A 24,856-nucleotide genomic window follows, 5' to 3' on the forward strand; every position below is an offset into this window, starting at 1 on the left:
TAGCTGTAGTAAATTCTCTATATCCCTTGCTACTCAGTATACCACAACTCATATATAATACAATAAAAAGTAAACACAAGAACAACACAGTTATGAATACAAAATATACAAAAAATAATAAAATGTAATCGTATATCTGCAGGTGCTTAAAATTATAAAAATCTACTGTATTTTTGTAAGTAGAATAGGTATAGACAATGTTAAAACCCAATTACTGCAAAATTCACTATAATAGAGTTTATTTGTTGGTATTGAAACAAGGCACTGCGTTTTACGCGTTATACCACACGTCCGCGCGTGATCACAGCTGGCCTTGACTGGATCGAGTGGAGCGGAGCGCGGAGTCAGATTGTTGTGTTTTCCATTGAATATAAAAACATTTTGTTGCGACGCAAATCGGGCACGGTACCTAGTCTACTACTCGACTTATTCTTGGGAAACTAAAATAGCGATTTCTTTATTCTTGAAATATCATTCCAGCGACAACCCTAAACACAGGTCATTGACCCTACATCAATTTTGTTGTGCTGTGCTAAATGTTGCTAAAAATTTACTTAATCATCGTTGACCTTGAATAATTATTATAATGACATCACAACTATATCAATATCTCAGTGGCAAAATCACGATGACGACATTCGCTAAATAATTTTAATAATTAAATAGATGTTTATACATTTAGCAGAATATGTTAAGGTAGCGATAAAATGGTAGGACGAATTATTTTGTTTACTATTACTTAAATATCGGTTTTCAAAATCGTTTGATACCTTAGTTACCGCTTCTTTTTCATCGCATACGCAGAAATTGAGCGCATAATAGAAGCAAAACATATAATTTGCATATCCCCCCCCCCATCAAAATGTACAAAACATGACAAAAACTTTGTTGACAAACAAACGAACATGCAGGCATGTATTCGTTCATTCATTCAATATATATAAATAGATTTCCAAAGCTGCCAACATCATGGATATAAGCTGGTCGATACTAACGGTGTTATTCAAGCCCTTGTTAAATACACTGAAAATATATGTAACAATTAACAAAGGCGTTTGTAAATACATACATTTGTATTTAGTGACTATAAAAAAATTACATATATTAAAAACTATATAAATTTGTATAAATACTTATGATAAGAACAGATATATAATAATTCAGTATTGCTATATGAAAAATTCAGCTGTCATATTCTAGGCAAAGATGGCGTTTCAATCATAACCTCAATTTGATTGACGCGAAATTGTGTTTGTGCGTCGTATTGTATACCAAAATAAGATTTAATTAGTAATAATTCATTAAATAAGTTAATGTTAGTGTTTTCTGATTGTTTATAAGTAAACCAGCAGCATGGCGGATGCTGCGGCTAGACAGTTGCAGTACGAGTATAAAGCGGTATGTTATTTTGATTTTTATAACGAATTTCATTATTATTGTGCAACAGATTATATTTAACTAAGTTTATACAAATAACCTTTAATTCCTATTCATGTTTCTTTTAAATAATACTTCTTCTAGTAGATTATGTCGTACAGACGTTCACGTTTGTTGTATTCTAGAACTCGAATCTCGTACTTCAAGCTGATGTTCGGCTCATTGAGCGCCGCGGTCGTGATGAAGCGACGGGAGAGGTTCTCTCGCTGTCGGGCAAGCTTACTGGGACGCGAATGGGTGACCGTGCTCAGCGCACGAAGCCCGATAAAGCCGAGGAGCGGAAAGTGAAGTAAGTAGTAAAAAAAACTGCCAGCTTTGATAAAACATGAATTATTTTGACGACCGGTCTGGCCTAGCGGGTAGTGACCCTGCCTGCTAAGCCGCGGTCCCGGGTTCGAATGGTAAGGGCATTTACTTGTGTGATGAGCACAGATATATGTTCCTGAGTCATGGATGTTTTCTATGTATATATGTATATGATATATATATCTAAGTACCCACAATACAAGCCTTCTTGAGCTTACCGTGGAGCTCAGTCGATCTGTGAAAATGTCCTATAATATTTACTTACTCATATTATTTAGTTGTATAGCATCAATTGGAGTTTTTTGTCGCTTTAAGTTAATATCGAAGTTCTTCACCCAGTCTATTTACTTAGTTTATGTAAGTCCAGAGGATCTCCTTGATTGAATTATGGATAGACTGGCCAAATGCTGAAAAACCGATGGTAGCCTAGCGGTAAGTGCGTGCCGCTATCGTTCAGGAGGTTTGCAGATTCAAACTCTGGCTCGCATAAATGAATTTTTCAGAACTTATGTGCGAATGCGAAATGTCATTTGATATTTGCCAGTTGCTTTTTGGTGAAGGAAAACATCGTGAGTAAACCGGACTAATTCAAATAAGGTCTAGATACGCTTTGAGTTGGAAGGTCATATGGCAGTAAAAGTATTGGCTACACCAAAAACTTGGGATTAGTTGTCAAAGCGGACCCCAGGCTCCCATGAGCTGTGGCAAATGCTGGGATAACGCAAGCATGATGATGAGACTGGCCAAATGCTTTTACCTACAGCATGATCATTTAATTTTAGACAGTCTACTACTTGCAATGTGGTCATTTTAGGTTGAAAATTGTTGTGCTGTGTTTTATAACACAAAACTGAAAGGAATACTGTATATGTAAAACAATACTGTATTCATGTTACCTTTTATCCTATAAAACCTACTTGGGTGAGGCTTGAAATTTTGATTTTGAGTTTTTTTTCCAACACATTTCGTCACTTTCAAGTTAATTCTATCTTTTACTAAAGCCATCATTTGCAGTTTTTAGGGTTATGTACCAAAAAGGTACAATTTTTTTTCAAAATAATCATTTATCCTCATTTGCATTTGCATTTTTTTTTAAATGAAATTTTTCCCTCAGACGTCAAAAACGTGACGAGGCATCATATGAGCTGTCCAAGTCCAAAGGCAACCGTGCCGCATGGTCGGACGAGAACACGGGAGCGGTGTACCGTCCGCGGGCCCAGCACACTAGACACGCCTATGAGCTGCTGCTGTCCTTCATGCAAGGGTCTCTCGGGGATCAGCCGAGAGATATTCTTTGTGGTGCCTGTGATGAGGTGAGTCAGAGTAATGCAATAAGCTTGATGTGGTGTAAATATTAAAGACTGGAAATTGGGAAATAACTAGAGATGGGCCGATTTTTAGGGTTCCGTAGTCAACTAGGAACCCTTATAGTTTCGCCATGTCTGTCTGTCCGTCCGTCCGTCCGTCCGTCCGTCCGCGGATAATCTCAGTAACCGTTAGCACTAGAAAGCTGAAATTTGGTACCAATGTGTATCTCAATCACGCCAACAAAGTGCAAAAATAAAAAATGGAAAAAAATGTTTTATTAGGGTACCCCCCCTACATGTAAAGTGGGGGCTGATTTTTTTTTTCATTCCTACCCCAACGTATGATATTTATTTATTTATTTATTTATTTATTTACTTACAGTATACAATTGTACCTTAACAGCTAAGGCCACAGCGGCACAAATTGTTATCGATAATACTTATACATCCAGTACACAAGTATATTTTACAAAATTATCTTAATTAATAGTGATACTACTTACAGGCATCTCTCTCTCAATCATCTTCTTACATTCAATCATCAATCGTCCAATTGCACTAGCGAACAAATCACACTCCGGGTATGCTTCTAGCACGGAGTTGAGCAGTGCGTGCGCGCGCGCGACCGGCGCCTGCGCGTGCGCCCGTGTGCGCGTGGCGCCCTCCGCCAGCAGCGGATGGCGCCGCGCGCGAGTGTACTGGTTAGGCACAAATAAGCGCATGAAGGCTTCGACCAGATCCACGCTATCTATTGTGCTTCTTATAACCCCGATCGTAAATTTCGCCAGAGAGAGTAACCTCCGTAACTGAAGCGAGTCGTATCCCAGATGTCCCTGCAAAAACAACGTGGGGTACATATACGGATAGCACGTGTGTATTTTTTTGTATAATGCTCTGAGATACGCCTTTTGAACTTGTTCCAGCATGAGGATATATTTACTCTCATGCGGACTCCACACCACTGCGTTCGTTTCGAGTATACTACGCACGAGTGCCGCATATAACACGCGTGTGGCTTCCACTGTCAGAGGCGCGGAATTGCGCAGGACGAAGCCCAATCTTCTGTACGCAGTGTTGGTCACGGCCTGGACATGCTCACGAAACGTGATATTTGAGTCAAAAAGAACCCCTAAATCGCGTACCTGTTCCGAACGCGACACGTCAACGCCGCCTATGGTATAATTAAACATTTGTACTGTGCGAGCCCGGGTGAATGACATCATTTCGCATTTACTGGCATTAAAATAGAGCTTATTTTCAACACTCCAGCGATGGACTGCCTCTAAGTCCCGTTGCAGCTCTTCACAATCCCCCCGCCTCCGAATCGGTTTAATCAGCTTTACATCATCCGCGAACATTAGTACTGTGCAGTGATGCACGTCATCCGGAAGATCATTTATCAGCAGCACGAAAAGAAAAGGCCCCAAGTTAGATCCTTGACTAATGCCAGATCTCGTGGGGTAACTTTCAGAAACGTACGGACCATACTTTACGTACTGCTTCCGACCGGATAGATAATTCGCGAAAAGATTTAGGAGCCTGGGTGTGAACCCCATGGCTCCAAGTTTTAACAGCAGAACGTCATTATCTACCCGATCGAATGCTTTTTGAAAGTCCAGGTAAACTACGTCCACCTGAGCTTTCCCGTCTAGCTCTCTTGACAGAGTGTGGGTCAAAGTTAGCAGGTTTGTAGCTACTGATCTTCTGGGAAGAAATGCATGCTGTGTACTGGTGATGTACGACTGACATTGCGGTAGTAGTTTGCAATGTGTCGCCGACTCAAAGACTTTAGCCAGGACGTTCAGAATTGCAACGGGACGATAGTTCTCAACCTTAAGTCTAGATCCCTTCTTCGGGATCGGCGTCACTCTAGATTCTTTCCAGTCTGTTGGGTACACCCCCGAATGAAGAATGAGGTTGAAAATAAACTCTATCGGACCCACAAGACTATCGATACACCCCTTTATCACATAAGCCGGTATCGCATCAGGTCCAGGCGCCGATCTAGGTTTTAATTTCTTTACTGCTCTCCTCACGTCGCTCTCTGTAAAGCCTCGAATGTCAATGCTCCTAGCATCGACAGGTAGGCTTTCACTGGCGACCTTTGGATCCAGAACTGGTTCCTCGCGTAGAAAAACGGAGGCGAAGTGAGATGCAAACGCCGCGGCCGCGTCAGCGCCCGAGTGCTCTACATCGCCACGCGTAACTCTCGGCTCCACGCCGCCTTTGCAACGCAAGGAATTGACGTGGGACCAGAATTGAGTTGGGTTACGATATAGGCGCTCAGACACTTGCTCCATATAATCACGTTGGGCTTCGACTATCTCATTTTTTATTTTTGAACGAAGCTGACTAAACTGTTCATAAAATACCTTATTTCTTGAACGTTTCCATTGTTTGTGAAGGCGTGCTTTACGTTCTATGTCCCTAATGATTGTTGTCGTATAGAACACTGGATAGGTACGGCTACATACGCGCCTTCTTATTTTCTTTGGGGCGCAGTGTTGGAAGGCATTATACAAGGTCTCTTTAAAGAACTGGACAGCATCATCGGTGCAACTATAACTGTACAGTTGCTCCCAATTAGCATCTCTAATTTCACAATATAATTGGTAGAAGTCCCCCTTTGCGAAATTCCAATCCTTGTCTTCCCCTATATTGGACGGTTCCACTAATACCCCACCGGATACCAGCACATATTGGGCTTGGACTATGATGGGCGGATGGTGCCCGTCGATTTTAGATAGCACTTCATGAGAATCTGCCTGCCGCACACGCAACGCACCCCTCACCTCCTTGCTTGCTAACACTACATCCAACATTCGGCCATTTACATTGGTTACTGTGTTGTACTGATACATATTACAAATATTAGTGAAACAGTTGAAATATCTTTCTACACTTGCACTAGCACTGCACAGATTTAGGTCTCCCAGTACCATAACTTTTGAACTGCCGTGAATCGAACACACTCTCTCTACCGAATCAAACCATTGAAAGTACACTTCGTCATTAGATCCAGGAGGTATGTACACTACACACACATACATATATTGTCCGGATACAGAAAATCTCACCCATAGGTCTTCGCCCTGATCGGTTTCATAGGATGTCAACCTTTCTAGACACAATGGCGCACGCGATATCAGTAGAACCCCGCCGCCTCCTCGTCCAATACGGTCCCGCCGAAGCATGTTCCAATCTGAACCTGCGCCGCACACTTCTGCATCATACACCGACTCGTCTAAATTAGACTCAGTAACGGCCACCAGGTTTATCTCGTCAGAAGACATGAGATTATTACGCCAGGACTGCAGTTTTGTCTTTAGCCATCTTACGTTTTGGTAATATATATTGAGGGAAAAAGGTTTAGGCGCCCGCTTTATACCCTGCTTTCTGGTTTTGCTGTGGCCCCCGAAATAACCACGCCTTAACTCGAGCGTTATCGGGCCAACATTCCGCAGACATGCATCTGTCGTACATTTCCGAAGGAACTCCTATTTTATACGACTTATAGTCGCCCTTTGGCTTCAGTTCTTCGACAGTAAACGTTTTATCCGGTCCTAGTGTTTGCAAATAACTCCGTATTTCGTCCGCTCCCGATAACATGTTCCACAGGTGAATGAATTTGCGGCGTTCGACTGCCCTGAGCGACGTCACGCCGGGGCCCGCAGTACACCTTACCGAGGCGGAGCGTCGTTTTTTACGCTGCACTTCCCAATCCCCCAACGGTTCTTCATCTCTATCTGCAGTTAGTTCCCGGGTAGCTTCGTTATTGTTTGCAAGTGTCACTTTCACTCCAGGGACAGCCAGCTCAACCGGAGTTCCTTCTCCAGCCTCGCTCGAAGCTTCCCTTATCTCTTCCACTTCTGAGACTGACGGTTCCGGCTTGGCTGTAGTCGTTGCATCAGTTATCGCTGACTTACCCCTACCACGTTGACGACCCTTATTCTTCCTTGATTTCGAACTTGGTTTATTACCTTGTACTGGCGTAGACGCAGTATTATGATGGCAAGGGCAGCCTGAAGCAAGCTCCAGATTCATCAGTCTCTCGTTTGTTGCCTCGAACTTTGCAGCACAGTCTTCAATAACTGCTTGATAACGCGTAATAGTGCTAACCGCGTTAGCTAGTTCTCCTTTCAACTGACCAATCTGAACGCGCAGCTGTTGCAATTCATTCATCATCTGCGTCCCGTCAGCCCCCGATGACTGCGTGGAAAATGAGACGTCACTTCTATTCCTCACCATCACGTTCTTCATAGTGGTAGGCGTACCCACTGGGGTCTCACAGTTGCGCCCTACCTGCTTATACTTGATGCAGCACTCTGGGCAGACCCAGTTATCTCTCTCCTCCAGCATTATGGTTTTACCAGAACATCCGTGATGATATAGTTTACGGCACATTTCTACTCTACACTGTAGGTACTCCTCGCCGACCTTGAACTCGTCCTGGCACGCCTGACATATCAATTCACCGCTATCGGCCCTGCTCATAAGAAACTTATCGTTGACGGCCATTGTAACTATTTACGGTAATAAATATAGCGCGTACCTTATAACTTAGAGATAGGGATATATTGTTGGATAGGTATTTAAAAATGAATAAGGGTTTACTAAGATCGTTTTTTGATAATATTAATATTTTCGGAAATAATCGCTCCTAAAGGAAAAAAAAGTGCGTCCCCCCCTCTAACTTTTGAACCATATGTTTAAAAAATATGAAAAAAATCACAAAAGTAGAACTTTATAAAGACTTTCTAGGAAAATTGTTTTGAACTTGATAGGTTCAGTAGTTTTTGAGAAAAATACGGAAAACTACGGAACCCTACACTGAGCGTGGCCCGACACGCTCTTGGCCGGTTTTAAAGAGGAGGTAGAGATTAAAAGTAATTGATAACGGTTACATTATGTTACTACAACTATGTTCTTATGATTCAGTGGATAACTAAAACTTTGTTATAACAACTCTGAACTCTTCTCAACTCTTAAACCACGATTTTTTAGCTTTTTTACAAAGCAATTGTGTTTGTATTTTGATGCATAATTACATCTTTTTAGTAGTTCCTTAGAAAGCTACTAAAATAGGAGCTTATTATCCAATGGAATACGTAAGATCTTCATTAGTTATTTATTTTGTTTATTCGGTAAATATTCGGCAATGGAACCGAATTATTCGGCCGAATACGAACATTGAAAAACTTGCCGAATATGCCGAATACCGAATATTCGGCCCATCTCTAGTACACATGTAATGCGAAAAGATTTGCTCTTCGTATTGTTATGGAAACGTACGAACGTGTCATGCTATTTCAGTCAGTCTCAGTACAAGATGGTCTGACATTGACTGAACTAGCATGACAAATACGAATGTTTCCGAAAAAATACGAAGGATACCCTTTTCGCACATCTGTAACAGGCAATAGGACAGGTGAAAGTAAACGGAATATTTTTTTCACAGGTACTTTTTTTTTTTCTATCATGGCTTTTATTTTACTCCTTGCTATTTTGAGCCAGGTGGATTCTGCCAATGTCGTGGTGACTTTTGCCTTTTTTTTTTTACAGGTACTTGTAGTGCTCAAGAATGACAGACTGAAAGATCTAGAGAAGAAGAAAGAGATAGAGCTACTCCTTGGACCTATTCCTGATGACAGATTTGCACTACTTGTGAACTTAGGTAAGAAATAGTACATTACAATACAAGTGCGGAAAAAAACAAGCCACGAGTCGACACGAGTTAAGAATTGCCTCTTCGCTTGCGTATCGTACGACGAATTTTCAGTACATAACTACATATGGCATGTCTGTCTGTCTGTATGTCTGTCTGTCTGTCTGTCTGTCTGTGGCATGGTAGCTCTCGAACGGATGAACCGATTTTGATTTAGCTTTTTTTTGTCTGAAAGCTGAGTTAGTCGGGAGTGTTCTTAGCCATGTTTCATGAAAATCGGTTCACTAGGTCGCGGTCGGGGGTTTTTTAAATTACACTCAAGCGACACGGCGAAGGCGTCCTCTCCGCGCCCCACGTTCCTCGCCGACGTCGCCTTGCATGCCTTACACTTTTTTTTTATAATATGAATACTAGGATATGAATAATATGAATGTCACAGTTTCGTTTTCTTTCAACCCCTTATTTGGCAAGAGTGGCACTGAAGCTTTAGTAGTTTCATGTGTTTTGCCTACCCCTTTATGGGATACAGGCGTGATTGTGTGTGTGTGTGTGTGTGTGTGTGTGTGTGAATACTAGGAATTTAGAGCAAGGCTCTATCATATCCACACATTGGACGCCGGGATGTCCCGGGGAAACCTGCCTTACACTAACGCAACCTGATTTCCAATAGGCAAGAAGATAACCGACTTCAACATTAGCTCACCGACAGAGGGCAACACGGAGATCGACGAGACATATGGCATTAATGTGCAGTTTGAAGAGTCTTCGGAGGAAGACGATGAAGATGCTTATGGAGAGGTGAGTAGAAAAAGTATTTTCCCCTCACTAGCTCGGAAACACGTATTTTGTCCTTTAATACCAGCGGGTAAAAACGCATTTTATCCACTAGTGGATAAAGAAATTTGTCCTTGTATGAAGTCAAATTAACTGCTTTAAAATTGATAAAAGTAGGTGAATCTAGTAATAAAGATGATTTATCACCTGTGGAACTACTGGAAGCAGTGATAAACGCATTTTTTGCCTTGTACTTTCCTCGCTATAGTGAGGCGAAAAGTTTTGTGTTACACTCGGGTGCAAATGTATTTTACTCCTCGTGTGTTAAAAAACTCGCAAGTTCAGGATTCTATTCTCCAAAAATTCCACACTCGGCGTTAAAATACAACTTTGCCCCCTTGTATAACAAATAACTATTAGGGGTTCAGTATGAAAAGGCAAGTGGAAAGAAAAAACAGATCATTAACTAAAATCTCCTGGCTGTGATCACATACATACAACATACAATCACGCCTGTATCCCATAAGGGGTAGGCAGAACACATGAAACTATTAAAGCTTCAGTGCCACTCTTGGCAAATAAGGGGTTGAAAGAAAACGAAACTGTGACATTGCAGTGACAGGTTGCCAGCCTCTCGCCTACGCCACAATTTAACCCATATCCCATAGTCGCCTTCTACGACACCCACGGGAAGAAAGGGGGTGGTGAAATTCTTAACCCATCACCACACAGGCTGTGATTATGATTAGAAAATCTGTTTTATTCTCAATAGGTATTAATTGTTAAATGCTTAATGGTTCATTACGATACAAGCTAGGAAATTCACCCATACTAATATTATAAATGGGAAAGTGTGTGTCTGTTTGTTTGTCTTTCCTTCGCGACAAAACGGAGCGACGAATTATCGTGATTTTTTAAGTGGAGATAGTTGAAGGGATGGAGAGTGACATAGGCTACTTTTTGTCTCTTTCTAACGCGAGCGAAGCCGCGGGCAAAAGCTAGTATATCATAAATGAAAACATAACATAGCTAACCATTAATGCAGAACTATTTTGAACAGCTGACCACCTGTGTGATGGTCACCTTTTTCTTCAAGCATATTTGCTTCGGCGAGGCAAACGTGCGCATGAGCTCGGATGTTTTTCGCGAGAGACTGCTCGGTCAGTGTGGACCCGGCTATTTTTTTTTTTTTTTTTTTTATTTATAAGTGGGCTTACTCTTGGCCACAGACTAGCCAAAGGCAAAGACGTGGCCTACGATGGAGTGAGCTCGCCCAGAAGATGCCTGTTCAGTGTTGACTCTTGCACCGATTTTACAATTTTACGTGCAATGCATATCTATGACGCCAGACATAACATAACACTTGACAGGAACTATTCTGATTTAGAGCAATATTATGCTAATTAAACATATTTTTTCAGGTTCGCGAAGAAGATAGAGAAGAAGGGGAGGGGTCAGACAATGAGAAAGAGAAGGAGAGTAGTGCAGAGGAGGACAGCGATGGCGAGGGGAAACGGAACGCCATACACGCGAATGTAAGTACATTTCAGTCATGTAACTCAATGTAAATGGACTAGTTTAACACATTCAATACCAGACAAAAATGGCGCAGTACTTCAGAGACGGGTCCTAATTTATAACGACCGGTAACCTATCGATGTTTCGAAAATCCTTTCTCCGTTTATCACTTGTCTCTAAACGGTTGACAGAATTTTTATAATCCAAATACATTGTTTACCATATTTTTAAAATGTCGCTAGTTTGCTATGCCACATTATCGTTTTCCCGAAACTCAATAACCAGAAGAACGGTTGCCAACTTTATCATTTGACAACCGATTTGTTATAACCATCTTTTCATAAATCCGATGCTACGTGACATCGAAATGTCATTTTCCCTAATATCATTTTATAGAAACTCAATAACCAGAAGGATGGTTGGCAATCTTATCATTTGACAACCGTTTCGTTACCACCTTTTCATAAATCCGATGCTACGCGACATTGAAATGTCATTTTCCCTAATATCATTTTATAGAAAAAATACAAAAAAATAGGTTAGGTTAGAACTGCGACCCTCACGAAAACAAACATTAGCAAGAATAGTGGGTTAGGTTAGGTTAGAACTGCGACCACACAGAAACAAACTTGTGCTAGAAAAGTGGGTTAGGTTAGAACTGCGACCACACAGAAACAATCTTGTGCTAGAAAAGTGGGTCAGGTTAGGTTAGAACTGCGATCATACAGAAAAAAACTTGTGCTAAAAAAGTGGGTTAGGTTAGATTACAACTGCGACCTCCACAGAAAACAAGTGGGTTAGCTTAGGTCAGAACGGCGACCCTCACACAAAAAATGGCGCATTACTTCAGAAACGGGTCCTCATTTATAACCGCCCGCTTGTATGGTGAGAACCCGCCCAACGGGTTCTCTAGCATCTGAGCAAAGTTTACGAAGTCAAAGTCAAAATATTCTTATTCAAATAGGCTTATAATAAGCACTTTTAAATAGTCAACAATGTACAATATTCATCTTATCCTAAATATCAGAGCAATTTATTGGTGCAACAATAGTGTTTTAAAAATACATTGAATTAATAAAATTATAAAATATTATGCCTAATGCCTACCTGTGGCGTCGTAGCCGAATGGCATTTTTGCGACGCGAAACTCCACCGAAACGCCGCAGAAAGTTATTCTGGCTCTATCGCGCCAATACGCAAGAGCGATAGAGATAGACAGCTACGAAAGAGATATTATCGTGAGCGTATGTGCATTCGGCTACGCACACAGGCGAAAGTGTTAACGAAAAAAATATAAACCACGAAAAAATCACGTTTCGCGGACCACTATCCATTTTTTAACCCCCGACGCAAAAACGAAGGGTGTTATACGTTTTACGTGTCTGTCTGTCTGTCTGTGTGTGTTTGTCTGTTTGTGGCATCGTAGCTCCCGAACGGATGAACCGATTTAGATTTTTGTTTGAATGCTGAGTTTGTCGGGAGTGTTCTTAGCGATGTTTCATGAAAATCGGTCCACTATGTCGGGTTTTTTTCAAAATTTTAATTTTTTGGTTAGGTTATTTAGCAGTGCAACTATGGTAGGCGTAGTTACCAATAGGGAACTTGACTGTAGTAAAAATAAAATATTTTATACCATGCACGAAATAAAGCATCAGATAATTATAAGAAAAGCATGGACATACAGTACCGGTCAAAAATTTAAGTTCACTCCTTGTTTTCAGTACAATTGACTGCTTTAGAGAGATAGTTTTTTGTAGTTCAGACGTCAAAATTTGTTTCGTAAACAATTTATATTTTTTTAACATCTGTTTCCCTCAAATCTTATAGGCTAAATAATTATTTGGCCTATATTATCTGGCTAAAACTGTGTTTCGTGTAAAGATGTGTCTCAATTAGTGGCAAAGGCAAGGCCATAAATATAACTAGCATTTTGCCGTCATGTTTATTAGATTTTAGTGAAAGAAAGGTACGTGAATTGTGTCTAACTAGTAAAACAAATCTCCACAAAACAATAAATATAAGTTGAAAACATATTTCGACTACCAAACCGAAGATAATTATCGTACAAAAGTACTCATTTGTACCGAAATCAAAGGGTGAACTCAAACTTTTGACCGGTACTGTACATTATTTTTAAACCCAATTTCTATTTAATAAGTCAGGTAGAAAATATATAAAGTAACTGAGTTGACCGGGATATAAATTCCATATTAGCAAGTTGTTCATATTCGTTTTGACAGTTCTTATAAAGGAGCTGATTTGACTAGGAGGCAAGTAGCCTATTAATTAGTCATCAAACCGTTATGACTAATCTGTCATGTTTCAGCTGTCTGAGGAGCAATCTCACAAGAGACGAGACACAGTCATCCATCCGATGGACATTGATGCCTATTGGCTACAAAGACGGCTGTCCAGGCATTTCCCTGATGCTATGCTGTCACAGGCGAAATCCAGCGAAGTACTTAAGGTAAGCCATTCAAAGTATAAATCTCTCACACACTAACAGATACATACCCGTACACGCGGCTTAGAGTTAACCAAACACAATTATTTAAATATACATTACACAAAAAATAAAAAATGTTATTTGTAAGCTTTTTGTACTTCTTTTGTATAGATATATAATATAGATTAAGGTACTAGTGCGACGAAACTGCGTCCTGTAACACAGGGTTTCCTATTTCAGGACACAGGGTCGTGATTTTCTGTAATTGTTTATTTATATAATAAACTTTTTTCCTTTTTTTTTAAAGTCTAATTAACTGGCATTTGTATGTCAGTCATCCAAAGGACTATTGATGCCTATTGGTTTCAAAGAAGTCTGCTAGATGTTTCCGTGATGCTATGTTGTGTCAAGCTAAATCGAGTTAAGTTCTAAAGGCCAGGTTATATCGACATAGCTCATCGCAATGGTTATTTATCCAATCAACATTTGATGCCTATTGGCTACAAAGCCTACAAAGAAGACTGTCTAGGCATTTCCCTGATGCCATGCTGTCACAAGCAATGCCTTTGACCGAGACGCGTGGAAGAAAGAGAGGGAGATCTTTGCCCAGCAGTGGGAAACAACAGGGTAATATTTTTTTTTTCAGGCACTTGATGACGCTGCTGACGACAGAGATTTGGAGAATAGACTAGTCTTGATGCTCGGCTACGATTGTTTCGAATTCGTCAAGATACTGACCAAATACAGATACACTGGTGAGTACAGAACATTTGTGGCTTTCCTGTACAAAAGAGTCCTTAGTAAGTTATAATCTGAAATTCCAATAGAAATTCGTTCTTCGTATAGATGAAGTGTGCATATGCGAGAAATTCAAGTTGAAGGTGTTTTACAAACAATATTTCGTCACTACTTTGAAAAAATCTTGTATCTCACGCTGCTCCTCAAAGTTAAAACGCAGTAAGTCTATATGCTTTCCATACATACTTACTACAATTTTCTTTTCATTGACAGACGAAGATACAAGTTTAGACATGGATTTGATCGAACTGAATAAGTATTACAGGTTGGAGGTTTTGCACTGTGGTTGGAGGCTATTGAAAACAATTTCTTTATTATTATTTTGTATTTATTATAGTGTTATACTGCACGAAGCTCGCCTCTTCTCAATCGGAGAGCGAACGCCAAGCTCTGAGAGATGAAATGAGCCGGCAGCCGCATCTTATGAAGATCTTAGCCCAGTTGGAAACTGGGAAGGGCGATGATGAGGTAACTAGCATACTAGTTTACTGGTGAAACTCAATAAGTTGATTAAACTGGTTTTTGAAATTCGAACTATGTGCAAATTCAACAACGTTCTTATTTCAAATAAAAATTATCTCTATTTATCGGGTTTTATCAGTAAACTCTCGATATTGAGTAAGTTTATTACTTTAGAAAATATATATTGAAAGTTAAAGAAAAATACATGCTGCACTACCCTAAGTAATAGGCTAGTTTCCTATACTTAAAATAATAGTTATTTGTTATACAAGGGGGCAAAGTTGTATTTTAACGCCGAGTGTGGAATTGAAAAACGACCAAGTGAAAGGATTCTATAGTTGAACCACGAGCGAAGCGAGTGGTTCGAGAATAGAATCCTGAACTTGCGAGTTTTTTAACACACGAGAAGTAAAATACATTTGCACCCGAGTGTAACACAAAACTTTTCCCCTCACTATAGCGAGGAAACTACAACGCAAAAACTGCGTTTATCACTGCTTCCAGTAGTTTCACAGGTGGTAAATCATCTTTATTACTAGATTCAACTACTTTTATCAATTTTAAAGCAGTTAATTTGACTTCATTCAAGGTCAAATTACTTTACTCACTAGTGAATAAAATGCGTTTTTACTCACTGGTATTAAAGGACAAAACACGTGTTTCCGAGCTAGTAAGGGGAAAAATCTTTTACGCTGTGCACGAAATAAAGCACTACATAATAAGAAGAAAAATATGGACAGTTAAACATAATTTCTATTTAATAAGTCAAAGAGAAAGATATAAAGTAAATGAATTGACCGTGACGTCACTTCTCGGTATTTCATAGTAATTCCATATTAGCAAATCATTTTGACAGTTCTAAAAAAGAAGCTGATTTGACTAGTAGGAAATTAGCCTATTGAGATATGAGTAAGCGATAAATTAAAAGTTCTAAAAAAGTAAAAAAATCACTATCTCGGACAAAACTCGAATTCACTAGACAAGAAAAAGAAAAACATGTTACGATTCACGATTTGAATTTCACCCTGTTATATCATTCTCTGCCAACTGAGCTACCGAGATACCGACAAGGAAAGTCAGAAATTGAAAATTAAAGAGTTACAAGTAAAAAGATATTTTGAGTTTGATTATGAATAAAACGAAATTTTATTCATAGTAAGTATATACTGTAAAGAATATACAGACGTAGTGCGAAAAGAATTGCCTTCGCATTGTTACGGAAACGTACGAACGTGTCATGCTATTTCAGTCAGTCTCAGTACAAGATGTACTGACATTGATTGAACTAGCATGATAAATACGAACGTTTCCGGAGAAATACGAAGGTGTACAAGTAAATTACACATGCGTCATCGAGTAAAGAATCATGTGATTATTGCTTTTACCAGTCATGTGATTGATTGCACCATCAGCATTTAGTTTGTATATAAACACTATAATAGGCTAGTTTCCTACTAGTCAAATCAGCTTCTTTTTAAGAACTGTCAAAATGATTTGCTAATATGGAATTACTATGAAATACTGAGGAGTGACGTCACGATCGATTCATTTATTTTATTACGGGTGATAACAAAAAAATGAGAATACATTTGACAGGCATTTAAAGAAAACTCTTCAGATTTAAAAAAAAAATTGTTATATATGTTGAATAAACACAAGAATAAATATACAAAAATGTAATGGAGATTGGCATAGGATCCATGGTACCTAAACTGTAAATCGGAGCTTGAACATGATGTTCGTAAAAAACCGGTGGACGATTTTTTTTTGTCCATCTTTCAAACACATGTCTTTTTTTATTATTAATTGGGCAAAATTTTCAGCTCTCTAATTGTTTTTAGTTACTTATGCTTTATATCTTTCTGGTGTAGTAGAAACATCTCCAGTAAGTACCGTTTATATCCAATATTATGAGTTTTACTAAAAGGCAAATTTCTTCCATCATCTAAAATGAACGATTTCCTTGAATCATTTCACGTCATGCAACGACATTACGACGTAACAGTCGATTTTTGATCGTATGTGGATTCTGGTGCCCTCGCCTACTTTAAGTATTTCAGACTAATCGTTTTTCACGATTTACAGATGTATGAGTAAGTATATTTCAATATTATAGTGACATATAGTTGGCTTATAGAATTTGTATCATTAAAATTACTGTAAAGTAACTTCAACGCCCTCTTAGTCATAATCTTCGCTGGTCGACTGCTGCCACCTCTTCGAACTACCGTCAAGGATGACAGAATTCTATAGATGGTAGAAATTGCCACGTTTTTCTTGCTAAAATGATCCACTGTGAATTTTTTACAGACGCGAATGTTAGGAAGTCTATTCAATTCAATTCAATTCAAATCTTTATTGCGATAATGTTCATTTTATACAAGTGTTAGGTAGTAATATAGTTGGTACATGATACCGTGATAGGGCACAGCAAAGTCTAAAGTGTACATCGCGTAGTTTCAAAGCTTCTTGTTATCCACGCCGTCTTTGAGCAACAAAATAACTTATGAAAAAAACAAATGACGATTATGTTACACAAAAGAGATAGTAACAACTTCTAGAACAAACTTTTTTTCAATGGTTGACTAGTATTTTTTCTAGAGCTGCATAAATGTATTCTCATTTTTTTGTAATCATCCGTTATACTTGACTTATTTAATAGAAGTTATCCTTAAACATGACTACTTCCCATATCTTTCTTCTAATTATGTGGTGCGTTATTTCGTGCACTGCATAAAATATTTTATTTTAATTATAGAAAACTAGCCTATTAGGTGCCTACTCTTTTATTGCACTCTATTCATTCGATTCTATTCTGTCTAGACAATACAATCATTACAATAAAACAAGTATTTCTCCAGAACGTCTTTGTGTTAACTTTTACATCAACCTATCAAGTAAAGGTTAGAGTAACCAAGTACTCTATCAGAAGGAAACCCTTTTCGCACTAAATCTGTAACAGTATTGTGATTTTTTTTTGTTTTTTATCATGCAGAAACGTCTGCGAGCGATATTACATATTTTTAAATTAAAGGAAAAATGGAAAAATTCACACCTCCGGCAGGACTCGAACCTGCGACCTTTGGCCTTGCCGGGGCCATCGCGCTTACCAACTGCGCCACGGAGGCCTGCTCGCATAAGGCGTAAATTCGCACACATCCAGCAGGCCTCCGTGGCGCAGTTGGTAAGCGCGATGGCCCCGGCAAGGCCAAAGGTCGCAGGTTCGAGTCCTGCCGGCGGTGTGAATTTTTAAATTTTTCCTTTAATTTAAAAATAAGTATTGTGATCTGTAAAGAGTAAAGACATACAGTTAGTGTCGTATAGCACGAGATTTGGTAGCTGCCCTTACTATCTCATTCTTCTTCTTCTTCTTGGTTAGGGGCTATGTAAGGCTTCATGGCGCCTTATGTATCACTGCGACCATTTCTGATCTATTGTGATCGCCACCTACTACAGCTCTCGATCAAGTCCTACAAATTCGAAGATTTGTAGTATCTTTTTGAGATCGAGATACCTCACATCCTCTGGGTGTATTTGGTAGCTGCCCAATATCATGTTGCGTGTACGAGAGAGGGGTAGGGGGAGATTAGAGAGGGGCACTCTGCCAGGATGTGCAGGGGCGTTTCTTCAGACTCTTGACCAGCGGTTCTCAATCTTATTTTCCCATGGAACCCTTTTGGAAAGCAAAATATCTGATGGAACCCTTAAATTAAATAAATGAAAAAAAAAAGTCTTAATCATAATAGTAAAATGTAATCACTATAGATTCTAATGTGAGGTATTACATGGAACTGTTTTTATTTTTACAATTGGTGAATCTTTGGTTTTATGGAAGAGAGTTGAAGTCGCATATCAGTCAACCAGAACTCACACGGAGCCCCCAGAGAGGTTTTGCGGAGCCCTAGGCACCGGCCACACCAGACCGTCGCGTGTCTCGGGGCGCGCAACGGGCGTCCGCGCCACGCCACCTGAGTGTAATTCAAAAAGCGTCTCCTCAGTACATTTTGTATAGGAAGGACGTAAGGCGCGCCACCAAGCGGCGCGGCGCGCGCCCCGCCGCCGCCACGCCACCTGGGGTGCGTCTTACGTCTTTCCTATACAAAATGTACTGAGGAGACGTTTTTTGAATTACACTGAAGCGGCGTGGCGCGGACGCCCGTTGCGCGCCCCGAGACACGCGACGGTCTGGTGTGGCCGGTCACCTAGGCTCCGCGGAGCACACTTTGAGTATGGCTGCTCTAGACAGTACTATCACATTACAACCTGTATATTATTTTTAGAGCGCCCGCGAACAATCTGAAGCGCCTCGGAAGCGGCACAAAGCCGAGGCGGCCGGGAGCGGCCAAGCCGCCGGCAACCGGCAAATGCTGCAGCTTGAAGAGTTAGTCTTCGCTGCCGGAGCTCACTTCATGGCCAACAAGCGATGCCAGCTGCCCCCGGGCTCCTTCAGGAAGCAGCGGAAAGGTAAACCATTGCACATATCATTATATAAAATTTCAATTTTTACTTTAACTTAATTCAATAGAGGGGCATTTTCAGAATTTGGGACCCCCCAAAAATTAATTTAACACTGTCAGTTATGTGACGATAATTAAGCATGAAATTTCTATGAAAATATTGTTTTTTTTTTTTTTTTTTTTTATTTGTTTGCTACAATACACACCAAAATTAAACAATTAAAACAAAAATAAACAATAAAAAGTACTAACACTACAGAAAAAACAACAATAGCATACATTAAAATATGGGTGGGTTTGCTGTGTGCGTTGCAGCAAAAACAAAAGGGTCCTGGCTCAGTTATATGCTCCACTCTTTCGGGCGAAGCAACTGGTAATTCTGCTAGAACCCAGGTCACTAACAGATCGTTGTACAAAAAAAAATGTAAAAAAAAAAAAGTAATAATAATAGTAATAGTTTGCCTATGTCTAAACGATTGCATTATAGTAACATGACATAAACATAAATTGCAAAAAATAAAATTACAAGGAGTGTGCGTGTGTGTGACTGTGTGTGTGTCTGTGTGTGTGTGTGTGTGTGTGTGTGTGTGTGTGTATGTACACTAAAAACAGACCAGACTAGATTAGATCCGGTAATCTGCAACCAAGTACCCGTATGGGATTCCTAAATTTTGCTTGTCCAGTAGGTATTTTTTGAAATGAAATTTGAATGAATTCTTAGTCTTAAGGCATCTTAATGGTGGAGGGATATTATTCCAGCATTTGGTTGCGAGATACCGGAAGCACCCAGTAAAGGCTACAGTTTTGTGTGGATGTGTTTCCAAAAGGCAGCGCCTAGTTGCTCTAGTACCGTGTCGTGTATGAAATGAGGAAACGCGTATTTTTGCATGCAAATAGTCAGGAGTCTTATCATTCATGACACCGAACAAAAGACTTGCAAGGTGTAGGTGTCTGCGAGACGACATATTTAGTATTGAAGCCTTATTTAAATATGGCGTTATGTGACTTCTAGGCGGAATTGAAAAGCAAAAACGGTAACAGGCATTCTGTACTCGTTGTACAAGACGACGTGTTTTGTCTTGTAGACGTGGACCATACACTATGCCTCCGTAATTCAGCTTAGACAGAACCAGTGATTCACATAAAATCTTACGTACTTCCTCACTCAAAAGATTTCGTATTTGGTATAAAACCTTTAGGCGAAAGAAGCAGGATTTGACCAACTCTCTCACATGTTTTTCGAACCGCAACTGACCGTCGATCACAAGCCCTAGGTTTCTAGCTTCCTCCACACGTTCTATTATTGAACCTTCTATACTTATTTCTGGTTGACGGTCGAGGACTTTTGCTATCTGTACTTTTGAATTAATATTTGTTTTTGTGTTAATAACATAAACTTTGAGCGATAATCTACATTCAGAATGTGAAAAAAGTAAAGTGTCCCCAATTCTGAAAATGCCCAGCAATGGGCATCTTAGTTTATAAGATTTAATGTTTTTTAATTAACATTTTCTTGTCTTTCTTTGAACAGGTTATGAAGAAGTCCACGTGCCAGCGCTAAAACCGAAACCCTTCGACGAAGGCGAAACCCTTTTGCCGGTCGAGCAACTGCCGAAATACGTGCAGCCAGCGTTTGAAGGGTTCAAGACTTTGAACAGGATACAGGTCAGTTATACATCTGGTTTAACCCTTGTGATTGAACTGAATTTTTTATCCAGTTTTCGAGAGTTTGAAATAAGAAACTAATTTGACTAGTATTCAAATACCTTATTGAAGGAGGCAGATGAAAAAGTGTCACCATTCAAGGAGTGTCAAAAGACTTATTTTTGCATCGTTTTCATAGGCCAGAAAAAAATGACAGTTTAATACGTGATAAAATGTCAGTTTGCCTCCTGAACGTCGAGTGATAAATGATAATATTTTTCCTACTAGAGTTGTGCCTGCTCGTTCACTGAAAAGATCGCTCCCAACTAGTACGATCTCCGAAGTGTTCGTTCTTTTAGGACATAACTTATAGTACACCGAGAGAGCGAGAGACAAATTGTGCATATGGCGTACAGTAACGCTCGCACCTACTATTGTCCCAGATTTCTAAGAACCTCTTTTTGACACATGACAGCGTCCACAATACGCAAACTCGCACAACCTAATGAATTTTTAAATAAAATCCTGTAATAATATTTTAAAGAATCAAGTACTTAAAAACAATGTTTCGCTTACTTTAAACATAATCTAGCACATGTTACATTTTTGCGGATCTTCGTTAGTGAGTATTTTACCATATTAATTTATCACGCAGGATTTACTTATCATGTCATTTATCATTCATTTTTATTTTTAAACTAGTGCTGTGGCAGTCTGTCATTTCGATTGAAATGACATTTCAGTAAGTTGATAGAAATCGTATATTTGTTTAATCGCCTCCTTGTAACATAGGGCCTAATCGATTCAACCAATTCGAAATTAATCGTTAGATTTGGCAAACGATACGTCTTAGCCACATCGCGACATACTTCAAAACAAATGTGTCAAAAATGTGAACTTACAGCTCCGGGACAATAGCCGAGCACTGATCGGCGCTCTCGGTCCGAGTCAATCGATTCTAGTTCGGTTGCGGTCAGATCACACGGATCGCTTTGCTGTCATTGTCGCTGTTTATGAACGGACAAGAGGGGGCAAATAGAAATACAAAAATCTGTCAAGGTGGTCAAAGACATGCACTAACCTTCTCTCCGGGAGTCAGGAACTGCAGGCAGGATTGGCTGGGGTCCACACTTCATCACGGAAGCACAACCGTTTTTGCACATGTCTTATAACAGTCTGTCTGGTGTCAACAACTAATTAGAGGGCCGCGCGGGCGGGGCGAGGCGCGAGGGGAGGGGGAACATATCCTTCAAATATATATGGCTAGGCAGGTAGAATTATAAGTAGAATTCTGAACAGTCACTTCTCGGCTCTTCTCTCCTTTCGCTCCCATTCTGTTGTGTGTGAGTGTACTAAATGTACTAGAGAGCAGTATCATTTGGGAGTAGTTCGGTCTAGGACAGTGCAGGGAATCGTGTCTTTTGTACTATTAGTACATGTACTACACAAGCCTATTTCCTACTGTGCAAAGGTCTCGTTTTTTATTTTTTTATGCATGTTTTACTGTATTTTTATTAATAATCTACATTATCTCTAAGACCAAATTAAATTATTTCGTAGGAAATATTTTTTTTTTTTTTTTTTTTTATCCAGCATCGGACACTTGGAGGCCTTGGTCATTTTTTCTTTGTATATGACATTTATTTCAGTTTATAATCTACATTATTCCACAGAGCCGCATATCCGACGCTGCTCTCAACTCAGACAAGAACTTACTAGTATGTGCTCCAACCGGCGCCGGAAAAACCAACGTAGCCCTGCTCTGTATATTACGTGAAGTCGGCAAACATGTCAACGATGACGGGACCGTCAACGCGTCCGACTTTAAGATGATCTATGTGGCGCCTATGCGGTCTCTAGTACAAGAAATGGTAAGTCAGAACACCTCTAGGAAACACTTGAAATATACCTACTCAAGTAGTGAAAATGCTTGTGGTACCTATATTAATAAAGGTAGTAAAACCAACGTAGCCCTGATCTGTATACTACGTGAAGTCGGCAAACATGTCAACGATGATGGGACGGTCAACGCGTCTGATTTTAAGATGATCTATGTGGCGCCTATGCGGTCTCTAGTACAAGAGATGGTAAGTCAGAACACCTCTAGGAAACACTTCAAATATACCTACTCAAGTAGCGAAAACAATGTTGAGGTACCAATATTTAAGTAAAGGTAGTAAAACTAACGTAGCTCTGCTCTGTATATTACGTGAAGTCGGCAAACATGTCAACGATGACGGGACCGTCAACGCGTCCGACTTTAAGATGATCTATGTGGCGCCTATGCGGTCTCTAGTACAAGAGATGGTAAGTCAGAACTCCTCTAGGAAACACTTTAAATATACCTACTCAAGTAGTGAAAATGCTTGTGGTACCTATATTAATAAAGGTAGTAAAACCAACGTAGCCCTACACTGTATACTGCGAGAAGTCGGCAAACATGTCAACGATGACGGGACCGTCAACGCGTCCGACTTTAAGATGATCTATGTGGCGCCTATGCGGTCTCTAGTACAAGAGATGGTAAGTCAGAACACCTATAGGAAACACTTGAAATATGAAAAAAAACTTGCTTTAATATATAAATAAATCAATGTGGCCCTGCTCTGTATACTGCGAGAAGTCGGCAAACATGTCAACGATGACGGGACCGTCAACGCGTCCGACTTTAAGATGATCTATGTGGCGCCTATGCGGTCTCTAGTACAAGAAATGGTAAGTCAGAACACCTCTAGGAAACACTTCAAATATACCTACTCAAGTAGTGAAAACAATGTTGAGGTACCAATATTTAAGTAAAGGTAGTAAAACTAACGTAGCTCTGCTCTGTATACTGCGTGAAGTCGGCAAACATGTCAACGATGATGGGACGGTCAACGCGTCTGATTATAAGATGATCTATGTGGCGCCTATGCGGTCTCTAGTACAAGAAATGGTAAATCAGAACACCTATAGGAAACACTTGAAATATACCTACTCAAGTAGTGAAAAAAAACTTGCTTTAATATATAAATAAATCAATGTGGCCCTGCTCTGTATACTGCGTGAAGTCGGCAAACATGTCAACGATGATGGGACGGTCAACGCGTCCGACTTTAAGATGATCTATGTGGCGCCTATGCGGTCTCTAGTACAAGAAATGGTAAGTCAGAACAACTTTAGGAAACACTTGAAATATACCTACTCAAGTAGTGAAAACAATCTTGAGGTACCTATATTAATAAAGGTAGTAAAACCAACCTAGCCCTACACTGTATACTGCGAGAAGTCGGGAAACATGTCAACGATGATGGGACAGTCAACGCGTCTGATTTTAAGATGATCTATGTGGCGCCTATGCGGTCTCTTGTACAAGAAATGGTAAGTCAAAACACCTATAGGAAACACTTGAAATATACCTACTCAAGTAGTGAAAATGCTTGTGGTACCTATATTAATAAAGGTAGTAAAACCAACGTAGCCCTGCTGTGTATACTGCGAGAAGTCGGCAAACATGTCAACGATGACGGGACAGTCAACGCGTCTGATTTTAAGATGATCTATGTGGCGCCTATGCGGTCTCTAGTACAAGAAATGGTAAGTCTGAACACCTATAGGAAACACTTGAAATATACCTACTCAAGTAGTGAAAACAATCTTGAGGTACCTATATTAATAAAGGTAGTAAAACCAACGTAGCCCTACACTGTATACTGCGAGAAGTCGGGAAACATGTCAACGATGATGGGACAGTCAACGCGTCTGACTTTAAGATGATCTATGTGGCGCCTATGCGGTCTCTTGTACAAGAAATGGTAAGTCAGAACACCTATAGGAAACACTTGAAATATACCTACTCAAGTAGTGAAAAAAACTTGCTTTAATATATAAATAAATCAATGTGGCCCTGCTCTGTATACTGCGAGAAGTCGGGAAACATGTCAACGATGATGGGACGGTCAACGCGTCCGACTTTAAGATGATCTATGTGGCGCCTATGCGGTCTCTAGTACAGGAGATGGTAAGTCAGAACACCTATAGGAAACACTTCAAATATACCTAC

General features: G+C 39.9%; 1 protein-coding gene across 1 annotated transcript in view; it reads left to right on the forward strand.

The window, feature by feature from the left end:
* Nucleotides 1–1,210: 1,210 nt before the first annotated feature.
* Nucleotides 1,211–24,856, forward strand: part of LOC125240022 (putative U5 small nuclear ribonucleoprotein 200 kDa helicase) — a 90,129-nt gene continuing 66,483 nt past the window's right edge. Inside the window, exons 1-12 of the mRNA XM_048147840.1 lie at nucleotides 1,211–1,398; nucleotides 1,563–1,726; nucleotides 2,858–3,056; nucleotides 8,613–8,724; nucleotides 9,386–9,513; nucleotides 10,911–11,024; nucleotides 13,334–13,474; nucleotides 14,100–14,208; nucleotides 14,589–14,719; nucleotides 18,994–19,177; nucleotides 20,702–20,835; nucleotides 22,488–22,685. Coding sequence (XP_048003797.1) covers nucleotides 1,354–1,398; nucleotides 1,563–1,726; nucleotides 2,858–3,056; nucleotides 8,613–8,724; nucleotides 9,386–9,513; nucleotides 10,911–11,024; nucleotides 13,334–13,474; nucleotides 14,100–14,208; nucleotides 14,589–14,719; nucleotides 18,994–19,177; nucleotides 20,702–20,835; nucleotides 22,488–22,685 — 1,659 coding nt within the window. The 5' untranslated portion in view covers nucleotides 1,211–1,353. The remainder of the gene's footprint in view (nucleotides 1,399–1,562; nucleotides 1,727–2,857; nucleotides 3,057–8,612; nucleotides 8,725–9,385; nucleotides 9,514–10,910; nucleotides 11,025–13,333; nucleotides 13,475–14,099; nucleotides 14,209–14,588; nucleotides 14,720–18,993; nucleotides 19,178–20,701; nucleotides 20,836–22,487; nucleotides 22,686–24,856) is intronic.

This window comes from Leguminivora glycinivorella, chromosome 26 (assembly GCF_023078275.1).
Source record: "Leguminivora glycinivorella isolate SPB_JAAS2020 chromosome 26, LegGlyc_1.1, whole genome shotgun sequence".
Lineage (NCBI taxonomy): Eukaryota > Metazoa > Arthropoda > Insecta > Lepidoptera > Tortricidae > Leguminivora > Leguminivora glycinivorella.